Source organism: Podarcis vaucheri (assembly GCF_965113315.1).
Source record: "Podarcis vaucheri genome assembly, chromosome: 5".
Taxonomy (NCBI): Eukaryota; Metazoa; Chordata; class Lepidosauria; order Squamata; family Lacertidae; genus Podarcis; species Podarcis vaucheri.
Window position 1 is genome coordinate 66328171 of NC_138763.1, and position 20358 is coordinate 66348528.

Here is a 20358-nt window from a genome sequence, read left to right on the forward strand (position 1 = left end):
ATTTTTAAAAAATGTATGGTATTTATAGCTTCCATTAGTACTGAAATGCTTTAATTAATTAAAATAGCTTTAATGGGCATAAGACAGATGTTGAAACAGACTGCCTTGATTCCTCTGTCTCACAATTAGTAGATGACCCTTATCCCATAATAAGCCAATGGGAGCCAAGAACTGAGGTTCATAAAGATTAAGGCATTATATCCATAGTTTGTCTTTTCTTTTTTAAATGCACTGGAATGCCACCAGTACTGCCCTTGTGTGGAGACAGCTGCTGATAACAGAATCTGCTAACATAACATCTGGCCAGACTTAAACTGGGTGGTTGCTTGCAAGCATGTTTCATTTTAAAAATGCAATGGAAGTTTGCCTGTAAAAGGGTAGGTGTGATTAGATTAAATCCCACACCAGCTGAACAGATCATTAGCGTTGTCAGACATGACAGCATCAGTGATTCCCCTGACAACTTCTTTTGGCACATGTGAAGACTCTGAGCTTACTGCTCCCTTCTTCATGGAGGTGATGGGGTGGTTACTTTTTTCCTTGAAAAGTATTGTTACAGAATTAGGGGCGGGGGTGGTCATTCTATTCATAGGCCACTTCCAGGCCTGTAATTCTGCATCTGAGAGGTTTAGAATCTAGCAGAACCAGTCAGACCAGCTTCTTTATTAAGCTAATGGCTTTAGCCCACTCAGCTAAATACCATCATCAGCATTTTAAAGTGCGACCCCTGTTGCCATAGAGACAAATGGGTGATTTTTTTCCAACCTCACCTGGCTGGATGCCATGTCATCATAGGACAAAGAACAAAAGGCCAAGTGGGGCTGCACATGTGTGAGTTTTTCAGCTGCCTTGGATGCTGGAGACACAGAGGCTTGACTTTTTCTGTAGGCAGAATACCAAAGCTATGGCTTTGGAGGGACTTCCCTGGAAACCTAAAGCAAGATCTGTTGGAGAATGCTGAGAGCCCTTCCATCCTATGCTCAGGTTGTATACATGTGTAAATAAACCATATACCCTAAAGACACCACGGTCTCCATTGACCTTCATTCCAAGGTAACTAAACCTTGGGTAAGGGCAGGAACCGCTGGGGTCTCTTGCCACTTGGAGACTGGGGTGTATAAAACACTATATAAAATAGGGAGAGTGATGCTCTCTCCTACTCCCACCTTCAGTTCTATGTGCCTTTCAAAACCAGCACATGAGCAGTTGAACAGAAAGTAGAGTGACTGAAAGCATACGAAGAAAAGAGACGCAATCTGGGACACTGGGGAAAATCGGAGAGCTATGGGGGTGAGAGTGAAAGAAGGCATGGGTACATACTCATATCACATCCAATACAATTGATAACTTTTAATTGCCTGATTTTTCATGGGTTTCCCCAAGCCCACATCCGTCAAATCACAGATGTCACCATTGATTGAAGCATAACCATTACAAATCTGGTGCTTTCCAGTGTTGCTGTGTCACAAAAGCAGGGACCCAATACATGGATTATCATAATTTTTATATGAGATCCCCTGAAAATCACCATCAAATCATAGATCACATGTGTCTACAGATGGATTCTGTGATTTGTTAGTTGCTTGGGTTTTTTTCTGAGGTCATTCAATGAAAAAATAAAAATCCATCAGAATCTGTGCCTGCAACACCTTCACTAAAGTTTTCTGTAGTGCTTGACAGAAGCAGGTTTTTTTTTTAACTGTATCAATATAAGCTTTAATTTTATGGTGCATTTTTTGGGGGACCCTGTGTAAAATCATGCAAATTCAAGAGGAACTGTTTTAATTCTGCTGAATTAAACTTTTGCCCAGATCACATTCAAAGGCAAAAAGGGTTTGTGTGTGAACTTTGTTGTTTATCTGGAGTGGGGTGACCCAGAGAGAATCAACCAGAGCAAGCTGTGTTTCCACAACACACATTCCAGATTCTAATTGTGCCTGTAGGCACCCAAAAGATTGGTATCAGCACTATCTAGTGGTGTGGGTACAGTTTTCCAACCTTGTGTGTAGTGTACATGCTGTTTTCATATACATTACTCTTCCTGGATTGCGGTGTTTGTAGGGTTTCAGTAATTTTGTCATAGATGAAAAATGCAGTATAACACTGCTAATCACTGTGAAAATGGTCTAACAATCAGTTTCATGTACCAATATAAAAAGCCAGTTTTACTATTTTTGTATACAAAATTAGATTTTAAACATGCCATTTTCCTTAATTAATCTAGCTTCTACTTTTGGTTGCTTTGTTTTAATTATTTATATTAGATAAAACATATATTTGCATTATTGCTAGTTAATGTTTAAGCGAATTAAGATGTGTTTGTGGTGATAATGGTGGTTTTTACCTTAAACGCAGTATTGATTTCTGGAAAAGAATCAAACGTTTTTGAATAAAAATCATACACTGTTTTCCAGTCTCCTGATAATTTAGCTTTTTCTATGTCTTCCCTAAACAGAAAGCACAAAATGCAACCAATTATACAGCTAGCAGAATATTTTACACAAACAGCTTTCAATACATTTTAGACACCCAGAAATATAAATACTAAGTTGTATCCCATAGTTGTATTTAATTTCTTTTTCAGAAATTTTAAAAATCCAAATTACATTCAAATAGGTATAATTACATTCATGTAAAAATAGCAACCATAAATGCAGTTAAAGGCAGAGAACCTTACATACTTTGGACCATTAGGGCTAGGCATGAAATAATGAGGAACTAAGGAGCTGAGATCCAAAGAAATGCACAGCTTCTTCCACATATTCCAAGGCAGCTTTGTTTTGCTAGAACAAAAGCTCCCCATGTCACATAGCAAGCTGCTTTTATTAGTAAAGGAAATTTCACAAGCAGTTTGTGATTCAACACACGGTCAGCTCTTTAAAAAGAAAAATGGTAAAAGTTAAACTACTGGAAGACCTAAGCTAGTTCTTTAGGTACAAACTGATATGCTCAAAGCAGTGATCCATCTTCTCCAGTGCTCACTCCAGAGTGCTTGGGAGGAGATTGCCATTTCTTTCTCTTTTACCCACCAGCCTGGCACAAGACGTTTCAGGAACACAGCAATTCCTGAACACCATTCCAACCTGAACATAATCCATGTGTAGCAGCAAGATGGCAACTGTGTGCCATGCCATGTCACCTTAGCAAGACAGCAGCAGAGGTTGCATGCCACAGCAGACAGCCACTGAGCAAGTGAGCCAGCCAGCTACCTCATGAACCATCTGCATTAGGAAACAAGATCACAGAAGCAGAGAATGCATGCCAGGCCTCCTGTCCCTAAGTTGCATGCTATCCAGGCAAGGTCATAATGGGTCAGTAGCAGAGGCAGAGTGCCAGACCTGCCTGCCATCCATTGTGATGGGACAAGCCACATGATCACAAAAAGGAGCACAGTCGAGGAAGTAGCATCAACAGCAGGGACCAAACATAGCTAATCCATGAGTAAATGAAGCATTCAATCACAATGTGCCCAAGGTATCTGCCTAATGTAACATTTGAGAAAGGCATGTAATGTCTTTGCTCCCTAGCACCACCTCCATCTGCCACCAGGCTGTGAGAGACAGCAGCAGCCACCCTGGCAGTCATGTCTGAGATGGGATTATTTCCTACTCCACCTGCTGTGGCCCAAAGATTCTCTAGCAAAGTGGCTGCTGGAATCCCTGGGAACTGGGAGGAAGGCATGTAACATATTTGCTCCCTCCTAGCATCTCCTACATCTGCCTCCACTTAAAAATACATTCATTTAAAGGAAATTTTTGAGCTGAATTATTTATTCCTTGGTATGCATTCACAGGTTATATAGTTGCAGGAAATTAGAGTATGAAAAAATATGTATTTTCCAATAGAAGATGACCCATTTGGGAGTTTAGTATAAATATTAGAAGCTTTGTTTGGTTGCTGGATACAACATCTAAATTTTTAATTAGAATAATTAAAAAGAACATATCAATAAATCTATTAGCAGTACATATACACAAAATAATGCTACTTACCGGAAGTCTATTAGAGTTTTTGTTTGGATGGGAAGAGGATGTTCTGGTGGGACTGAAACTTTCATTTCTGCTGTAAGTATATCTACAGAGGTGCGCTGTTTTTGCCTAACATCGTGGCCAAGGGATGGAAGCTCTTTTGCTGATTCAGAAGCAAAAGTTTTAAAAAATCATAAACTGCAACTATAAAAATAATTAATTCGAAAGTAAACTAAAATATAGACACTATGTCTACCTGAACCTACCTGCATATTTGAAAGGAACTACCATTGAAATTCCACATAAACATAGCTAGGATTAGGTTGCAGTGATACCTCATGCCCATACATTTGTGCAAGTCTCTCTCTCTCTCTCTCTCTCTCTCTCTATATATATATATATATAATTTTGTTTGGATCTAGAGGAGCCCAACAGGAAGGGACTGTCTGAATGGGATGGGATGGGAAGGGATGAGCTGAGGAGGAAAGGAAGTCACCAAAAACTACAGTGGTGCCCCGCAAGACGAATGCCTCGCAAGACGAAAAACTCACTAGACGAAAGGGTTTTGCGGTTTTTGAGCTGCTTCGCAAGACGAATTTCCCTATGGGCTTGCTTCACAAGACGAAAACGTCTTGCAAGTTTGTTTCCTTTTTCTTAACACCGTTAATACAGTTGCGACTTGACTTCGAGGAGCAACTCATAGAACGCGGTGTGGTAGCCTTTTTTGAGGTTTTTGGTGATTTTTGAAGCTTTTCCAAAACTTTTCCGACACCGTGCTTCGCAAGACGAAATATTCGCTAGACGAAATAACTCGCGGAACGAATTAATTTCGTCTTGCGAGGCACCACTGTATCAGATGCACTTTCCATGAGCCAGGAACTGTATAAACTGTGCTTCTTGATTCTGGTTTTTCCCCCTAAACCATAGTTAAGACTAATCACAGTTTGTCCCAGTTTTGAAAGAATGACAAGCCACAGAAACAAAAGCTGCCAATATCCTTCTTGTGGCCATATAGGAGGAGAGAGGAGTGAATGAGTCTGAGGCTTGTTCTCATAATGTTAAACCATAGGTTAGTGTTATGTCTAAACCCAGTCATAGAATTAACACTTATGAAGTTCCAGCACCTGAGGCACACAGTAACATTCAAACTCCTTTCAAACTGGAGCTATATTTCATATTCTAAGACCAAGAATGTAAAAGAAACCTTCTACTACACCAATTTAAATGGGAGTTTATGAAAAGTTTGAATAAATCACTAATCTCAGTGGGATTAGATAATTTTAAAAAGGAAAGAAAGGTTTTGTTCATGTGACTTAAAATAATATGTTTCATGATCCTTATGCTTCTGAACATCAGTGTCACTGATTTTAAATACAGCAACACCCTTTCTAGCATTATCTTTGAACAAACCAGAAATAAGCACCAAACAATAACATACTAAATTAATTAGTAACAATTTTAAGAAGCTTTAAATAGCTGTACCAGTCGTGCAGTTTACAACAGCACCTTAAAGAATACTGTAAACACTGAAAACTATTGATTATAAAAATAATTAAAATCCTTCCTGAACTCTGTTCTAAAAATACTTGGAACTGTTTAAGCGATGGTAAGATTTGTAAAGCGTTGTACTGCTGAATAATGGTTTTGAGAATGTTGCTTGGTTACATTATGCAAAAATCACTTAACCAATGTATGAGAGGCAAGAATGTTAATGAAAAATCTGATGAACAAAGCATTTCCGATAAGAGAAGAGAGACTAGATTATTAGAGCATTAACTGGAAATGAATGGGTATGAAACAGTGCCATTTCTTCAATGACTGATACAAATGTCACAACGTGACATGGTACAATTCTAGATCAGAATTCCAAGGGTCAATTTCCAGTTTTGCTCTACACCCAAACCCTTCCAACCATATTCTAGCATATATTCAAATAGGCAAAGCTGTCATAAAACCTGTGATATCATAGATACAGTTGCAATTCCTGTGGCAGTTTTTTCAGCTGTCCTATCCAGCAACAGCAAATACTTATGTATAGTGTTTAACATTAACCAGCAGTACAGATCCTGTTGGATTAAAAAAAAAAAAAGACTTGCCCCCAATGCCAGTCGTATTCACCCATACTGTTCTGATTGTAAATTTAACAGTCCTCTCTGCCAGGGGCAGAGGAAGGGGGTGCGGTGGGTGTGGACCACCCTGGGTGTCACCACTGAGGGGGGTGACAAAATGCCGGGCAGCACTCACCGTGGGGCCTGCAGCGTACCCGAGCCACGTGTCTCTCCTGGGAGCGACATGGTGGCTTGGGGGCGCGTCAGCTCTGCACTGCCCAAATGGTCTGCCCGCTGTCTCCCCCCCAGCTGTAGGGTGGCTGAGTGGGTGGAGGCAGGCAGACTCCAGAGGCCCCACAATGTGCCCTGCCCCTATGGGCACCCAAGCGGCTTCCTCCACCGCTGCTGTCTGCCTGTGATGGCAACTCAACCCTGACTACAGTGGTACCTCGGTTTAAGTACTTAATTCGTTCCGGAGGTCCGTACTTAACCTGAAACTGTTCTTAACCTGAAGCACCACTTTAGCTAATGGGGCCTCCTGCTGCTGCCGCGCCGCCGGAGCCCAATTTCTGTTCTTATCCTGAAGCAAAGTTCTTAACCTGAAGCACTATTTCTGGCTTAGTGGAGTGTGTAACCTGAAGCGTATGTAACCTGAAGCATATGTAACCCGAGGTACCACTGTATTCTTACACCCTTTTTCAAAAAAAGGCCTTCCAAAGCATCCAAACTATCTTTACTCGAGATCTTTACTCTTTCAACAACCCCACTTCTTCTATACTGCCAATAGAAAAAAAATCTTGACATTTAAAAACAGCTAAGCAGGCAGCAGGCTATGATTACTGCCACTGAAAAGCTTACTACATGCACAAAGTGCACACTGTCAATGTTACACTCATTGTAGCTATTTCATCCTAAAACTCCCTACTGACTTATTTATCTGTTCTAACTTGCATTTGTTAGACTGTTAGCGCTTATTGTGCTGTGTCATTTATTATGACTTTAGAGTACTTTGCACGAACACAGTTCTACTAGCAAGCACCAAGGCAGTGTCACAACACAAACAAAAAACAAAACAGCTACTAACAACAGTGCACCAAGTAGCTCCTGCAGTCACAAATGGCTAAATAATGAAACTTTTGTTCTCTTACTGTTTTTTATATCTGCAATAACAAATTCTGTAGGTGAGCTTCCACTTCCAGTATCTTCTTGTTTCTGGCTGATGGTTGAAATGAAACTGCTGAATGGTGAAATATCATTTTTTGGTCCCGCCTCCAAGCTCTGCAATTAGAAAAAAACAATTCAATGCTGTGACATACAAGTTCCATTGATTTCAGTGGAATTTTGGGCTACTTCAAACATTATGAGAGTCAAACACGCATTTTTAATATTGACACAGTGTTGACACGTTTACATTTTTACATTCATACACCTCTCTTTCCAAATTGGTTTGTCTGTCATATTATATTAGTGCATATACACTAAAAATGTAACAAGTGGAGTTGTTAGGTACACCAAATTTTATCCGGATTCTACCCTAAAAAAGTATATGCAGACACTTTTCTCTCTAAAGGTACCGTAGATTCTGGCATATTAGGCGACTGGGCATATTAGACGCCCCCCCAAATTAGCAGCTGCAATTTGGGGATTTGTCTTATAAGCCCAGTCACCTAATACACTGGGCAGCTCTGCACCAGGAGAAAGTCGCCCAGTGCGGAGCCCGCTGCCCGCTGCTGCTGCTTCGGAGCCGCTGCTGCAGCAGTGGAGGGCGGGGGCAGGCTCCGCTCCGCGCCACCCATACCCGGCGTATAAGGCGACCCCCGACTTTTTAACCTCTTTTCTGGGATTAAAAAGTTGCCTTATACGCCGGAATCTACGGTAGATGTTAAAATCGATATGAAAATCTTAAGTCCTCAAACTCATTGAGGACTCTCTGGAGCCTGGATGTGCAAGAGACCACCTATGGAAGAACCCCCGGACCAGAACTCTCCTCCTAAAGGACAGCTAAAGGTGGAACCATGAGAACTAGATGAGCCCAGAGTAATGCCATTTGCAAAAATATTCCACACAACATGCCACTCTCTAAACTTGGATACTTGGCTGACTAGTCCTTTAACCCTTTGCTTTGTTTTAACTAGAAAGGGAGCATATACTTTGAATGACATACTCTAACCATAACTGCTTTGTTCTGTATTGAAGTTGTATTTCCCAAGAACATTCTTTAAATAAAAGTAATTAAAAGTTAAGCAGATAAAAGTTTTAAAATTTCATGGTTTAATAAACACAAACCATTCTTATAATATTCTGCTTTTAACATATAACATTTTGCATAAAGCTTGAATCACAGATATCTCATATTTCAACTTGGAATGTATTTGTAAGGAAAACATTTTTAGAGCTGAATTTTTTTGAAGTATTTCCACGTAGTAAATAACTATGTGAGTTTTTTGATGACAATATTGTCACTATCTAATCAAATAGCCAATGACTCATCCCACCATCTGCTGACAATCTACTTAGAAATAAAATGTTAGTGACTATCATTTATCCTATCGTGTGCTGACAGTATTCTTGATATCCTTTTCCCTTGCCACCAAGGAATCTGGTTAGAATAAAACCATACCATTTGCTGTATGCAACTACTTAAGAATTAGGGCAGATAATTAGTACAGTGATAAAGCATGACAGAAAAAGAATGTAATATACTCAAGATAGCTGTTCTTAGACAGAAAAAAATACCTATACATTGGGCAGAGGGAATACTTGCACAAGCTCTGCAATAACGTCACCCACCATTAAAAATAAATTATTATTTTTTTCTCAAAAACTACAGTGCAGCACCCATCAATTTGATTTCATAACAAATTAAGAACTATTTAGCCAATATTAGTAGGCTGGATTCTCATATACTAACTACAAAAGGATTGCTTTAGTACAAAAATAGAATTGTACCCCACATACTAAAAATGGTTCAGAGCATGCCATATGGCACTTCCCTGTCCTCTCTTAATTCAGTGCCTCTGAGTCAAACAAAACAATATAGGATGCTGGAGTGTGTGGGTCTGGAGTACCTACAGAATGCACAATACATGTTTTTATACTCTTTTGAAAGCTATTCAGGTTCTAGAAGCAGCTTGGTCAAAGCTGTATCTAAAGTTGTTATATCAGGGAAAGGAGAGGGCAGGCAGGGTCAGAGGAAGATGATGAAAAGTAGTGCATCTGGTCCAGTCACCAAAAGAAGGAACTCATGAGAGAGAAATTGTCCTACATATGGTGGCCAAAGTACTTGCAAAGTACAATTAGAACAGGCAAATCCCCATATCCAAACTATTGAAAATCTTATTTAGCCATCTTTACTGCTCCCAAGACTTCAGCAGGCATTGCTGACATATTTTAAGCATACAGTGGTACCTTGGTTTAAGAATAGCTTAGTTTGTGAACAACTTGGATTAAGAACGCTGCAAACCCAAAGTAGGTGTTTTGGTTTGTGAACTTTGCGTTGGAATAAGAACATGTTTCGCTTCCTGTTGAGTGTGTTCCATTTGTAGATTGAGTCCTCCACTGCACACCTTGGTTTAAGAATGCTTTGGTTTAAGAACGGACTTCTGGAGCGGATTAAGTTCGTAAACCAAGGTACCACTGTATTTAGTTACAGGGCTCTCAGGAAGCTCTACTCCAATTCCCCACATATATATCTGCATCCATAAGGGCTAGAAACATGTCTTTTATTTTAAAAAGCAGATTCTCAAGAAACTGATTTTCTACTCATAACCACATTCTATGGTTCTTCTGTGCGTCCACAGAATTATGTCAAATACATTCCTGTCTATTAATTCAGAGATCTACAACTTGAATGCTTGTTGCTATACATTAAACAATTAAGGCATAAATTCTTATTTAGAACACTAAATAAAAACTCCTTTGTGATAAATGGGCTACAGTTCATTAGCTCTTTCTTCTTTTCTCATTTCAAAATGTTTTATAAGCCTTGACGTTTGTTACCAAAATATCATTGTGTTCTTCTCCATCTGTTACTTTCCCTAGATACAATGAAGCATCTCTGTAACATAGTTATATTTAACACATTTTGTACTTCCTTTTTTTTGCTACCTACACCCAAGCCATTCAGATAAATAAATATAGACGTACAATTGTTATTCTTCTAAAATAGATGTGCTCCCTTTCCTTACGTTACAGATATCTGTAACGCACAAAACAAGACGCTCAACAAAGATTTCAGTGTTAAATGCATAGGTAAGCCTTTTAATTATTTGAGCTTCAGCACATAACTTTCATTGTACACAACTGGAAACGATCCCAAGCAGTGCTGTCTTTAGCCGCCGGGGTGCAAAGATGTGCCCAGTGCCCCCAAATTTAGTTTAGCCCCCAGATTAACTTTTATTATGTCAGACACCACGCTTAAGCCTTATCTCCTGTTTACGAAAGAAGGGAGGAAAAGAAACAAACTTTTTTATTTGCTCATTTATTTACAATACACTTATACTTAAGTATACAACAACACCACCACACTTAAATTTATAAGTAATGCTTAGGCACCTACTTAGGAGAAACATCAGTCGTTTCAACGGTGCCACTGACCCCGCTGCCGCAGAGCAGCTCAATACAATACGTAACATAATATTTTGATGTAAGAGTTAATTTCGCGTGCACAGCACCATTGTGAATGACAAGCGCTGCCGCTGGTCTTTGGTAAATGAGCACAAAAAGTTGAAAGTCCTTTAGTGAAACAGCAGGTATACATTTTGGTAATACCTAGGTATATATGTGTTTTGTTTTTCTAGCTTGATCAAAATTATTTATTATTTCATAACAAGTAGATAGTTAAGAGCTTAGGCGGCTTCAGCAATGGGTACTTGGTGCCCCCCAGAATTCAGCACCCGGGTGCCCCGCACCCCTTGCACCCTCAGGTAAAGACGGCCCTGATCCCAAGTACTATTTATGTATTGAATTTGTATCCCTCCTGCCCTCCTGAAGGAATCCCAGGGCAAACACATCCAGAATTTAAAAATGAAACAAAAACAGAGTGAAAACATTCTGAAAACTATTAGCATAAAACATTTTTTAAAAGTTACAGTTGACCTCAAATGTTAAGAATCTAGCCGCAATATTGGCCTCTTGGGATGGTGCAGTTAATTTGGCCTTCAATTAGCGACTGTGAGAACAAGATGCTAGATTAGAAATGCCACTGGCCTGATCTGAGCAGGCAACTTATGTTCTTAATTTTTAGGCACTTAGCTTCAATCTGAGTTTACAAAAGTCTTTCACACAATTAGGACTTGTGTCATCATCCCCACAAATGTGCTTGATTATAATTTTCTACCCTGGTCTACATTTACTGTGAATGTTCTAGAATTATTTGCTAGGAAGAAAAAGGATGCTCAGTATTAGCTGAAGGGCTGGTGAGTGACTCTCACCCCCTGCTGCTTTTTTCTCCAGATGGCAAATTGCACTTTCCACTGGTAGGAGAAGAACAGAAAGCAGGAAGCAGAATGAGATTTGCTGCCTTGCAGCACAGGGGCCATGGATACATGGAATATAGCTTTTCGAATTCTCCTCAAATGAGCCTTTTGGCCTATTAAGATATTTATAACAGGCTCTTCTGCAGTACCATAATGTGCTCAGTTAAATTTGGCAAATACACACTGTCACTCAATTGCTGTGAAGATCCACATGCATTTCCACCTTGTAGGGCATCTGTTGGAAGGAAGTTCTCAGCAATAAACCACAATATTCTGACACTTTAAATACAGGATGTTGTTCCATAAGCTAGTGGTTCTATTGGGATCATAAATCTTCCACAGAACGAGGCTGCCAAAATATCAATGCCCATCATTGGTTAACAACTTTTCTTCATGCATGTGCCATTTTGCACTTCTAAAAAGTTTTGTTTTAGTCATTCTGAAAAAGTTCTAGGTGCTGAAAACTCCCTCCCACTCTACCATTCAAGTGAGGGAGATTCGTGTAGCTTTTTGAATACAAATGAGTGATGCATAATAGAAAGATAACCTTCTCCTTCTCTAAAAAGTGTCTACTTACCTTTCCTCCCCCCCCCCTTTGTTGCTGTTAACATTTTTTGACAGGTGTGCATTTAAGATCCAGTGGATCATGTATTTCTTACCCCAATAAGTATGGGGTGCCTCATTCACTGTTTGTGATGCAGTATAATCAGTCTATGGAAATGTGGTTAGATGTCATTTAATGCATGGAATATCTTGGGGAACATTCCAGGCCCTTCTTAGGCACATTTTTAACCTGGATTTATCAACCCCCCAAGATTTGACCAATGATTTTGTTTCTAGTTAGGCAATTCTAAGCATTCATTTGTTGCTAAACTGTTTACTTTATAATTGCATTCTCCAAAAGCAATCTCCAGTCTCTCAAAACTATCAAACTATGAGAGAAACTATAGCTGAGAAATTAAGGCTAAATGGTGAGAATGCTATAAGCATTAATGCATTCTAAATACAAGTACATACCATAACTGTGTCCCGTTGGAATGATACACACTAGGTCAAAACACAACCCCCTGGAGTTACTTTCAAAGGGTGTTGGGTGCTCCCCCTAATTTGTCCTGCTACCTGATTAATGACCTCAAGCTTTCATTCACAGTGTATTTATATTTAATGTGTATGTATAGCAAAATCCTTGCTCCCCTTAAAGTGTCCCCCCAAACTAGTTTCTCTCAATTATCCCCGGCAGTCCCCTTTCTTCCCAAACAGTCTTGACAAAATCTTCCTTGATACTTATTCACTGGACTTACAGATATTTAAACTATATTCAAGCTAAAAATTTGTTGATACATCAATGTTATAACGGCCTTGATTTAAAATGAAAAACAACGTGTTGGGATCTTATTCTGTGCCAGAACAGAGAAATCCTGGAAACCACGCCTACGCAATCTGTCCCATTCAGCACACTAATTGTTCCGACAATGTAACCAAAAATGGCAGGACCGTTAAATACCAGCTACTTCTGTATGGATAAGTTTATAAGAACCCCCTCCCTCCACCCCCCCAAACCCCATTGGTGCCAATCACTGGGTGCTGTTACATTAGTGAAACCAGTCAACATGTATATTATGTGTACACCTGAGAGGGTGGGAGGAAAAGAAACAAAACCTCCCGTGAATTTCATGCCCTTTGCTTTCCATTATCACCAGGAAAGATTTGGCCTTAAGCTGCTTTTTCAGGGGAATTGAAGCCGAGCCATTCATCCCAGCATCTCCTGGTGAGCCCAGCATCTGTGGACGGGAGAAGCTTTCCAGCATCCCTTAAAAGAGCATCTCAGGCGCTGGTGGTGGTCCATGAAAGCCTTTACTAGCCTTGCCGCAATCAGTCTGCCAGCCTTTATTAAGGAGCCGCTGTTTTGCTGCAGCAGACCGCTAGGAAGAACCAAGGGCAAACATATAATGCATACATACCCCAGAAGCTGCCCTGGGCTCCGTCAGTTTCTTCTCTCCTCCTCCTCCCTCCTCCTCCTCCTCCTCCGCAGCCGCCAGCGCCGCCGCCCTCTCGTCCTGCTCTGATCCCGCCGCCTCCGCCGGGGAACCCGCTCTCTCTCCCTCCTCCGCGCTGCAGCCCAGCAACAGCCGCTTGTCGCCGGCGGCGGGCGAGAGGAGCTCCGAGTTGGCTTCCGAAGGCTGCAGCGACATCCTCTCTCCCTCGCAGGCAGCAGCAGCAGCGCTCCTCTCTGTCAAACCGGCCCCGGGGCTGCTGCTGCCGCCGCCGCCATGTGTCCTGATCGCCTCCGTCTGTCCCCTCCTCCTCGCCGGCTTTTTTTTTTTATTTTTACCTCAGGCAACCTCTTTTACCTCAGAGGCACATCCACGACGAAGACGATGACGCCCCGCTCCTCGCCCGCCTCAAAGCTATGGCTCTCCCCAGTCTGCCCCCTCAGCTTCCCTCCGTATATCGCCGCCTCAGGAGGAATTTGCTGGCTGCCCGCAAGCGGCGCTTCTTCTTCTTCACACGACGCCCCTCGTCCCCCTTTCGCGCCGCCGCCGCTACCCCGCTCCCGCCCACAAGCCGCCGGCTCCCTCTCTCGGCTCGGTCTCCCCTCACTCGGCTCCTGTGCCAGCCGCTCTCAGAGCAACGGCGACCTCTCTAGGCCGCCCCCGGAATCAGCAGAGGCGGCGGTTGGAGGAGCCGGCGCGGAAGAAACAAAAAAGAAAAAGGAAAAAGGAGCGGGGGCCCGCGAGACGTGGCGGCAGCCTGAGGCGCGGACACCCCCGCTCGTTGGTTTCTTTCTCTCCCCACACACACTTCCCTTCAGTTGGCGAGGGAGGAGCCGCAGACGGGAGTTGTGAGGCGGCACAGGCGGAGATTTACCCCCGCCAGGGCGTCTTCGCCACAAAACCCCGCAGAGCCGCTGCGCCGCCTACAGCCCGGGGCCAGAGAGCGAGGCCGCCATGTTGTTTTAGTGGGCGGCATGTTATTATATAGGAAAACGCCGCGCTGGGTGAGTGGGAGGGAGGGGTTGGCCGCGCGGCTGCGAAAACTCCGTAGCGTCAAGGGAAGCTGCAGTGCCCACTCCCTCGTCATTCCTTCACCCGCTTAAGGGAACTGCCTGCCGCGCGCTCTACGCAGACTTAGAGGGATTCTCTAAATGCTGGTTGGGTTACCGGCTGGACGCGAAGGAGGGTTGCGGATGGTCCCCCAGGACATGAAACTTTTTTTGTGTTTAATGTTACTCTAATTATGATGGTGAATAAGAACCGTAAATAGACTGTTCTGTAGCTCCCCTAACTGATTTATTTATGGTTATATAGAAATGTCTAAAAATAAAGTGTTGTAAGCTTTTTTTTTTCCTTTTTGGAAAATATTAGTAAATGATACTTTGGTGGAAGAAATCCCCATCCCTTTCACGTTTCAGAGAGTAGAAGTTGTGGGACCAAAATTGTAGGAACTGAGAGAAATGATAGGTGACAGAAAAGGGTAAAAAGTCCCTGTTACTTTTCTCTTCAGAGATTCTGTCCCCAACGCAGTGGGTTTGTTTTTTTTTAAAAAAAATACTGTTATTTTTTTTACATTTTTATCCAGGAGCATGTATGGTTCTTTCCCAGTTTTATCCTCACAACAGTCCTTTGAGGCTGAGGTATATGGACCGGCCCAATGTCATCTGGTGAGTTTCATGGCTTTAAAACAGTGCTGCGGTGCTATTACACGTATTTGCACTTAATGTCCCTAAGTTCTAAATAAGCTTACTAGGGAGTAAGGCAAACAAATGCTCCTGTGAACATGCATGGAATGGCACTGATTGTGTCATTCTAGAACAGAATATCACTTGGACAGGAGTCGTCATTTTTTTAATGATTTAAAACTTGGGTGGGGTGGGGACCAAAGGTGGACAAACTTCTGCAGAAGAAGCAGGAAGTGTCACTCACCAGAGTTACTACTCCTCCCATAACTAACATGGCAGTATGACTTCAGCCCCAGAGGTGCACTCCACTGTCTATGCAGACAGACGGATGCCAACAACAGTAACTTAGGGGGGGAACCCTCTTCAGCCTGTATTTCATTCTAAGCAACCTTCTGGAGGCCAAACACCAGAGCTTAGCAAGGCCAGAGTGGGCAGAGCAATAAACATGAATTTTAGCTTAGTTTTTATAAACATGCTAACAGCAGCTCTATCTCCCATCCCGGCAAACAAGAAGGATTATCAGAGTTCAAGGACATATTCCAGCTGGGCTGGCGAGGTGCAGCTGAGAAGAGAATATGGCCCGGAGAAAGTCCCAAGGCCTTGAGGGCTGCATCCAGCCCCTGGGCTTGAAATCTGCCATTCCTACTCTAATTAATACAAGGGCCATCATAATAGTGCCATTATGACCCCTGGTGTCCACAGTGTCTTAATCCCTTCCCTCCCTCACTGGCTGCCTTGGTCATGAGGGTGTATGGATGGTTACCCCCCCCCCCCGAAAAGTACATAGTGCTGAAGAAGAAAGTTGGAAGAGTGATTATAATTGTTTTGTGAGCTTTTAGAGACACTGCTCTTTTGGATTTGATATTTATGCTGATTCCCTTGGATAAGTGAAATTGGTGCATGGGTGATTTATCTATGTCTCTTAGGATGAAGAACTGATCTGGTTGGAGGGAGGAGAGAAATTACCACAGTACTTGCTCAAAATCCAGATATGCTCTGAGGGGAAAATCTAAGCCACTAAGTTTTTCATCTCAGCTCCCTCTACAACTGCCACATTAAAGAGGGAGAGTTAGTCCCCCTTACTGTCACCACACTGTAAATGTAGTGTTCAAGGACAAGTCTCCAGGCACATAGCAAATACATTTCCTTTACTTAATAGAACTTAATCAAGCATTACAGAAATTAAGATAAATTAGGTCAATATCATAAGAACCTCATAAAATACTAGCATTACAAATCTAAAATTATGCATGGCGCAGATAAATTGGTTGGTTTAAAACAGGGATGCAGAACCTTTTTGGCTCCACTTGTCTGCCTCATGTGCCAAATTTGACAGAAGGGTGTGGTCACGCACCTGTCCAAATCCCTTCTGCTTCAATCTTAAAAGGGGAGGGGGCAAACATGTGAAGGGTTTTGCAAGCCTTGGGTGCCAGCAATGTTGGTCTCACATTTCCCTGGCACCATCCTGCTCACTTAAAGGAGAATGCAAAGGACTGTAATCTCCACTCATCGGGTGGTTAGCAGAGATTAAATTCTGCTGCCTAGGCTGCCAGATCCTGTTCCCTCATGGGAATGGGGTGGTACAACCAGTGCAGAATTAAACCCTCTCCTTCTATCAGCTGACATCATCAGTGATGTTATTTGATGGGTGGATGGGCATGGTTTGGAGAAAATGGCCTGGTGTGGGCGGAATCTAGATTGGCACACAAGGCGCAGGTTCCCCACTCCTAAAGTCTCAAGTACACAATGTATACCTGATTACTCCTTTTGATGTGTTTGTTGACACTCTCAAATAACTCTAAAGGATTAGTGATACAAGACTTGGTCTGCTGAAGTCATGTTGATGCTCATACAGCAGGACTTATCCTATATTCCTGATAATTTGATCTTTAATAAACTTTCCACGAATTTGTCCAGAAGAGACATTGAGCTAACCAGACTAATTTATTTCCGGGATTCTCCAACCCCCACCCCCCACTTCACCTCACCCCCCAGTTTCCTAGAAAAAAATAATCTCTTCAATCACCACTTTTCATTGTAATCTCTGGTATGGAGGCAGATCCTAGAGACATTTTCTATACTTTTGTTAGATGAACAGCAGTTTCACATTTGAGTCCATTCAGAACTTTCTGATGGATATCAGCTAGACTTGGGTATCAGTTGGGGTTGGGGAAGCAGCAGTCAGGAAGATAAAACTGCAGCAGCCCAGAGAAATAGTGGGGGAATCAACATTTGTACAATCTGTTTTCGTGGTGGGGGTGGGGTGGGCGGAATCTAGATCAGCAAAATGGCTATTTTAAATTTTAAAAAAAGAATCTGGATTACATTTGCCACAGGTATTTGTGTTGGTTTCTGTTCTACAACAAGAACATCAGCATACAAATTACTTACATGTATAAAATAGGTGGATCTTGTCAGCTAATTAACTTTAGCATTTTATTAAATAATTATGTATAGGGATAGATTATACTTGCATATTTTAAACAAGTGTTACAACACAGAAATGCAAGTATATGAATGGCAGTTTAAGTAACGGGATGTTATTCCTCTTCCCATTCTTGCCATCAAGGGGCAGTCATAGACTAGCTGCTTGATTCTACATTATAGAAACTCCAAAATTTTCAATTGGTGATAGGAATTGCATTGTTTTTTCATGTGCATCTAGAAGTGTTGAGTAGTGTAATCAGAGGCTTTTTTTATTTCAAAGTAAATCAACAGGGCATGTTCCTTAGTCGTAAGTGTGTTTGGGATTACAGCCTAAGAAGAACTTTTGAGAATCATGCTTTAACAGCAACCCAGTGTACATGGGAAGTACATGTCAATTGTGCTTACTCTCTCAATAAGCATGTCTAGGATGGTACGCTTTGTAATTTAAGATTATAATCCAAAATTAGTCAGTGATTCTTTCAATTTCTTTCAAAGTCACCTGTTAAGTGATCATGCCATTTCTATTCATACAGAGTTTAGAGGTTGTATGTGTAATAACATTTTAGGTGGCTGATGTTTAGTCTTGTGAAATGGAACACTTAGATCTTGCCAGCATCTAGTAGCGTAGTTGAACTGTTTTGTATTGTGTATGTCAAATGCAATTATGTTGCTCTCAGTCTGAACATTATTTTATCCTGGTTGTTAAAATTTTACAGATTAAGCTGAATGCTGGAATCCAATCTGTCATCCCAGTTTTGTTCTATAAATAGAGCATCAAATCTTTCTTCTCTCTTCTGATAGTTTTTCTCAAGAATCAAGTGGTTTATTTATGCAACAACACTAAGTATACAAAGGCATTACAAATGAAGATCAAAATGCCATATTTCACTTTCTGACAGCTATTGTCCTCAATCAGTCAGTCAGTCAAGAATGGTGGGGTGGGAATAAACATAATATCACAATAGTGAAAACTATCTTCCTAGGGAACTAATACTTATCGCTGGTATGTAACTATTTTTTAAATTTAGGAGATGAGCAGGGACAGCAAAAATTGAAGTTGGGGAAGGCTTGGTGGAGGAAGGGAGAGAAGGGAAATGGGAAAAATACTTTACCTACACCTTCCTCTGTCTCTTACTCCCTCACTGTCACATGCTTCCCTCTGTTCCTCACTCTCAATACCTGTGTCTGATTTCCCCATACCTGATATTTGGCATCTAATGCATTTAAAGAATGTCTTGTGTTGGTCTTTAGGTTTTCAGCCTTGTGCTCCTTGAATTATTTGTTTGCATCTCTTATTAGCTGCTTGCATTTCTTTCACCAAAGCTTGTGTGTTTTGTTTGGACAAGACGTCAGTTTTCCCAAGGAAGACTTATTACCTGTAATAGCTTCCTTGACTCTACAGTCATACCTTGGAAGTCAAATGGAATCTGTTCCGAAAGGCTGTTCGACTTCCAAAACGTTCAAAAACCAAAGCATGGCTTCTGATTGGGTGCAGGAAGCTCCTACAGCCAATTGGAAGCCGTGAAAGCCCTGTCGGATGTTTGGCTTCCAAAAATAGTTCACAAATCGGAACACTCACTTCCAGGTTTGCGGCATTCGGGAGCCAAAACATTCGAGAAATAAGCTGTTTGAAAACCAAGGTATGGCTGTACTTGTATACAGTATAAACATATGCACCCCCCCCAGCTAGCATAAGTCCCCCATTATGTCAGGGTTTAGCTATGCAAGGTATCTGAGCTCATGTCCTAATGTTTCAAGCACATGTTATACAGAGTATTTGGACAAGCTTTGAATCAGTTCCAGGAAAAGTATTATTTGACAACAGTTTTCACAAATCAAGCTTCATCAGGGGGGCCAAACCTTCTTTTTCTTCCTTGTCAATATATGGGAAGCCTGGCATGGATTTGCCTCTCACAACAGGTGTCTGGAATAACTAGAAAAAAATGTTCTCTATCTCATGCATGCCCTTTGGAAGACCTTTTCCTTGTACATTACTTATTTTCTTATTAATTATGAAAATTAGTTATGTAAAACAACTAAACTTGTTGAGTACAAGTAAAAATTGGGGTCAGTACTATGAGCTGAAAAGCAGATACCTTCAAAACTAACACTGTTGATGTTTTCCTCCCTGCCCTCCTCTCCCATCCCAGATCAGCTTATTGACGTGGCCACCATTTGTATATCCGGGCCTGCAGAATTATTATATGCTCCCCTCTTCCAACGGCTTCTTCAGATGACCTGTTCATTGAGGATACATCTTGATTTGTTTTCACAAGTTTACATTAATTCCATCTGGTCTTTACTTGAGCATTCATTTTGATTTGTTTGCTTGGCAACTTTATGACTATGAACATTCACCTTACGTTAATCACTTGCAATGTGTTTGTTTACACATCTTATAATAATTTCTTTGCCCCACATTTTTCAATGTGTTTCCCTATCACTTTTCAACAGCAAAAAGTTGGATTCTTTTTTTAATGTTTAGCGCAAACCTGAAGTTCCAGTATGCTCTTGAAACTCTTCTACAAAATGGTAACCAGACACCTTCAAATGCTCATGATAGTATCAGAGCAGTTATACATGATCCCACTTTCAATACTGTTTATGCCTGCAAAAGTTTTGGGGTGGGCATGCCACCAACTGCTTTATCAATGTTTCTCTGTAAAGCAATTTACAGAAAGTTTTAAATATTTTACAAACAACACCAGCAGTCTATACAAAATTCAATATAATAAAACAGGAAGTCAGTGCAGCAGGAA

General features: G+C 41.3%; 1 protein-coding gene across 1 annotated transcript in view; it reads right to left on the reverse strand.

Annotated features, from left to right (window-relative positions):
- HECTD2 (HECT domain E3 ubiquitin protein ligase 2) overlaps window positions 1–14468 on the reverse strand; it is a 37752-nt gene extending 23284 nt beyond the window's left edge. The window contains exons 1-4 of the mRNA XM_082222046.1: window positions 13455–14468; window positions 7165–7294; window positions 3993–4131; window positions 2345–2447 (exon numbers count right to left, since the gene is read on the reverse strand). Of these exons, the coding sequence (XP_082078172.1) occupies window positions 2345–2447; window positions 3993–4131; window positions 7165–7294; window positions 13455–13685 (603 nt within the window). The 5' untranslated portion in view covers window positions 13686–14468. The remainder of the gene's footprint in view (window positions 1–2344; window positions 2448–3992; window positions 4132–7164; window positions 7295–13454) is intronic.
- Between the last annotated feature and the right edge of the window lie 5890 nt (window positions 14469–20358).